This window comes from Mizuhopecten yessoensis, unplaced genomic scaffold (genome assembly GCF_002113885.1).
Source record: "Mizuhopecten yessoensis strain PY_sf001 unplaced genomic scaffold, ASM211388v2 scaffold8745, whole genome shotgun sequence".
In the NCBI taxonomy this organism is placed as follows: Eukaryota; Metazoa; Mollusca; class Bivalvia; order Pectinida; family Pectinidae; genus Mizuhopecten; species Mizuhopecten yessoensis.
This window is the reverse complement of record NW_018407700.1, coordinates 1,426,373-1,431,536: the sequence shown is the minus strand read 5'-3', so window position 1 is coordinate 1,431,536 and position 5,164 is coordinate 1,426,373. Positions and strand designations below refer to the sequence as shown.

Genomic DNA, 5,164 nt, shown 5'->3' with positions numbered 1-5,164 from the left:
TGCTTCCTGGTCACTGCCCTTCCATGAATGATCAGCCTTGGATGTTTGAGTCTATAATGGGCTGACAAACCTGCATGCAGTATGTATACTAAGGTTGCAGTAATTATTGGTGAATTGCTGTTGAAATTTTCTTTTCGATGTTAAACTTTTCATAACTTGAAGGTGCCCAACTCTCCTGCCCACTCTTCATCACTTTGCATATCATCAAGTCAACATTTCTTTTAGGAAATGACTTGCATTATGTACAAGCATGTCAAGCTAGGAGGGGTCTCTCAAGGGAGGTTTTGGGATTTTTGTGCTGGAATACAAACGATGGTTAAAGTTATATCTCCAAAAAAATAAAATAAAAATAATGTCCTAGTTCGAATTAAAAGATGTAAGGGAATCAAAACCATGAGAAGACTCGTTCTACCTGAAGAATAAGATACTATTTCTGTCTGCAGAATCATATTTCAAATCACAGCTAATGGATGGGGTATTTAAAATTCACACTACATGTACCAGGACTCTTATACTCCATCTGTAAGCAGCATGATGTTGTGCATTATTTGTTTGTAGTTACACTGTAGTATTAAAAGTGAAACAAAAACGTTCCTGAATTTGGTAGTGATTTTATTAAATACCATGTAAGGTACATACACTCATGGCCTTCACAAACATACATCACTTTACCCAGCATACTCTCCAATACTATCTCCAAAATTCACATTTTATATACAATCAATTTGATAGTCATCTTTAAATGATGATGAGGTGAAAGAGTAAAAGTAGCAGACCATCTATACTTGTTGACCAAGCAAACTTAAATGATAATGTTTCTATTACTGCTGTAAGGTATTATGTTTCTCTTTTCATTGACATACTTATAATATACTCAAATCTATCTGTGTTTACACCATTCAAGTTCACAACAACTATTACCATAACAACATATGAAAAGATATATATCTTACAAAATTTGCATTTGGAACATTTGAAGGTTAAAATACTGTTAAATAACTGAAATGGTGTATTTTTATCATCAAAAACAACTTCCAAATATAACATTCCAAGTAAAAAGACTGAATTTCAATGGAACTTTTGATTTATTCAACCCGTTTTTGTTATTTTCTACCTTATAGTCAACAGCAACCAATCTTTCAGGTCCATCCAATAGCACTGTGGGATATTTCCTTATATTTTAAAATGGTAAAAGCTTTGCAATAACTTTATACTGCTTTAATGAATTATGAGCAAATTGAATTGTTTTCATTAATTATAACCATCAGTATCCATTTTAATTCAATATCAAAATAAATAATCAAATCTATCAAATTAAGAACAATTTTGAATGTCAGAAAAAAATGACCACCCTGTCCATATTAAGGGAGTCAAGAGTAATTGGTTTGCAAATTTGATAATCATGCAGGTAAAAATAATAAGAATATCTAATTCAAGTCAACAGATAAATTACAAGAAACTCATGCATGTAAATATTTACATCACACACATTAATTTAGAGACTGATATACCATCTCTATATCAGTTAATGGCAATCACACCGCATACAATGTACATAATAACTCCATATTCTTACTTCATTACGAACAATTTCATTTCCTGATCACAATTTCTAACAAAAAAAAAACCCCATTTCAATAATTTATAAATTCACAACAGTTTGGCTGATTTAATTCTCCTCTTTATTCTGTTAATGACATGAACAATATACTGAAGTATTTTAGTCATTCCAACATGATCCTTACTTTTAATCAATGAGAATAATAATGTTTAGATTCAGGTACATGTAACGTTACATTTGATTTCAGAATAAAATATCAAATTGTAATGACATTTTTGACCTATGTTAGAGTCCCTAATTACTCTGGGCCCAGTTGTTCAAATGGTGATAAGCTTATTCAGTGATTAGCGCAAATTTTCCTTTTTTTTTTTTTATGTTAAAAAACGCTCACTGAGTTAAAGTTTTCCATACAGCAAACTTTTAGTGGAGTAAAATTACATACAAAATTAAGAGTGTTTACCTTGTATATTGACCAAATGTTAGAGGTTGAATAATGTCGTTATCAGTAATTAAGCTAGTCCCTTTTTGAAATGTTGAGCCCTGATCTGTACCTCTAACTCCAAATGACCTATAAATTTAACAATATTTTAAACAAACCACTATCAGTACAATAAAGCAACTATATTTGTTTTCCTTTCATCAGAACATAATGTACCATTGTATGTCTGTCATTACACCATTAGTACCATTCCTGTACTGGCCAGTTTGCCTTCACTTGAATCCTTAAGTGATACCTATTAAGGCTTGTATGCAAGTACTTCATTTCATTAAGTATGGTATTGGTATTATATACAGGTTTATGGATCACTCTACAAGACAAGTTCTGACAGCTGATGTATCCGAGTGACTGATGTGAAGTCCTGTATATATATGTGACCCTATATATACCACCCTACCTGACGTATCCGAGTGTCCTGTATATATATGTGACCCTATACCACCCTACCTGATGTATCCGATTGACTGATGTAAATGTCCTGTATATATATGTGACCCTATATATACCACCCTACCTGACGTATCCGAGTGTCCTGTATATATATGTGACCCTATACCACCCTACCTGATGTATCTGAGTGACTGATGTAAATGGCCTGTTAATATATGTGACCCTTTACCACCCTACCTGCATTATTATAATAAACCATCTATGTTTAAATTCATCACAAAATAACATTGCCAGCACTTGGGTGAACAGCTTCAAATTGTTGTTCGTATGAATTGCACTTCTTGTCAAAATAACCAATCCTGATTCTAGAGCCGAGTACACTGAACCAACACCTTTATCCACTACATGTTGTCACAGGGATCATACAACAACAGGAAAATCATTCATAAGAAGAATTTCCAATAAAAAGATAAAACAATTCATGCATAAAAGTCCAGGTTGTCTAGCTCAACAAACACTTATGTCGACCTGACACTACATGGTCAAGGATCACTGTTACAAGGGTTCTGTTGCTGGTCATTCAGCCCACATTTTCGGCAATCACCACTAGAATGATGCTGTACAGCTGCTGGTCACTGAGACTATATGTGTGAAGGATCACAGAGGGAAAGTTCTGTAGCTTGTTGAGGTACAATTCATTCATTATCTTAAAAGGCTAAGTCATTTAGCTCACCGACCAGTTCTGTGTTGACTTGAGACTCTATACTAGCGGGGATCACATCCAGACAGATATCGTACTGCTGGTCCAGACCGAGGTTAGAGTCACTCATAAGGTACAGTGTGTAGATAACACGCCCTGTGGTCTCCGGGGTGTACACCGCCATCTGTAGACGGGAGCGTCCACGAACAAAACCAGTCCGTTTCAGGGCGATGACCTCCTTGTTCTCTATCTCGCCGATCACTAGGAACCAACCCTCATCTTTAGGCTTGGGAAAACGTGGTGCCTGGGCCTTACTGTCGCTTTTCTGGATACAAAATCATACAAATCATATCAAAATAAATCACAAATGATATCTCATAAAACTTATTCAATCTTTTCGATATGTTACCATCTTTTTGATATGTTACCATTTTGCATATTAAAAAATATTTATTTATCAGCAAATGTTAATAAAGCAATAGATAAATTATTATAACAATGAAACATTTCTCCGTAATCCTTCAAAAATATTCTTGGTAATTTATCAATAGTTTACATATCTTCTTGATTAACAATGTATGTACAAAATTGTCTTGTCTATTTCATCATTTTATATGCAGTTATCTTTACAGTTTGTAGAATTTAAATATGACTCAATGATAATAACGTTTTAGAATTGATGTATAACCCTATGGATGAGCTCATTATCATAAGATCTACAGTACTGACCTTGGTCTTGTTAACCCTAGTAAGGGCAACCTGTATCACATACTCCTGGTCAGCATGTACCTTTATCCAGTCACTGTCTGGTCGACGCCCACCTGTCAATCACAACAGATTGTATGTACTCCCTCATTATACTATCTCCACTACATCGATCATTCTTATAAAGAAGTTTACGAATATAGATCTGTAAAAGTTATTAACATATTGTAACAATATATTTATGGCTTATCTTATATTTTTCTTATGTACGTAAATAAGCTAGCATTAGAAATTTAAACAAATGAAATAGAGACAATTAAACAAAACATTAAATTCATTAATTCAACACTAGAAATGACTGTTACCATCTTTAGAGGTATGGATTCTGACATCCTGTTGTCCTTCACCTCCTTCCCACCAACCCTTTATGGAAATGTTCACTTGGATCTGAGGTAACTTTCCTATCACGGTGTACATCTGTAAAAGACACAGATGTAGAGGTCAAGACAGGAATTCATCAGGGTAAAATCATTGGATATTATGAGGAAGACATATACTGATCAACACCAAATGTCTTTTTCTGTTATACTTCCATTAATATCCTATATAAAATTGTATCTATCTGTTGAAATTAATGAACAGATTCTATGTATATGACCTCAGGCGTTAAGTATAAAGTAAAATGTAAACCAATTACAACTTATAATATCTGCAGTCGTAATAAAACTACATGATTCAATCTGCACAGCTATATACAACAACTGGCTTCAGTGACAAGGAGCTTTAAGTGTAAATTTTGGTTTACAATTTATTCTTAATATTGGATCACATCAACTTTTTTTTTTTGTACAAGCATACAAAAACAGTGACAATCAAGACAACAATAGATGTTAAAGACTGACCTGGTCAAGTTGCATTCTGTCCATTTCGCCATCCAACATAGTAAGAAGTGTCTCATACCGTCCATCACACACAGCTATCAGTTCTGGGAGGGATGAGATTGGGCCCCTAGGCATGGCTGAACCCTTCCTCCTGGCACCCTCCCCACCTTTAGGCCTGTCAGGAGCAATGGCAGTGTTTAAATTCTACTTATCTCCCTTGGATGTCTGTAACTGTTATTGATACACTGGGCTGAACACTTACCAGGTACAGCTAGATTGGTTGTTATATTGATACACTTGGCTGAACACTTACCAGGTACAGCTAGATTGGTTGTTATAGCGATACACTGGGCTGAACACTTACCAGGTACAGCTAGATTGGTTGTTATTGATACACTGGGCTGAACACTTACCAGGTACAGCTAGAT

The 5,164-nt window shown here is 34.6% G+C and overlaps 1 protein-coding gene across 1 annotated transcript in view; it reads right to left on the bottom strand.

Moving 5' to 3' along the window:
* Positions 1-597: 597 nt before the first annotated feature.
* Positions 598-5,164, bottom strand: part of LOC110456442 (activating signal cointegrator 1 complex subunit 3-like) — a 356,696-nt gene continuing 352,129 nt past the window's right edge. The window contains exons 41-44 of the mRNA XM_021507214.1: positions 4,758-4,911; positions 4,221-4,332; positions 3,880-3,971; positions 598-3,475 (exon numbers count right to left, since the gene is read on the bottom strand). Of these exons, the coding sequence (XP_021362889.1) occupies positions 3,158-3,475; positions 3,880-3,971; positions 4,221-4,332; positions 4,758-4,911 (676 nt within the window). The 3' untranslated portion in view covers positions 598-3,157. The remainder of the gene's footprint in view (positions 3,476-3,879; positions 3,972-4,220; positions 4,333-4,757; positions 4,912-5,164) is intronic.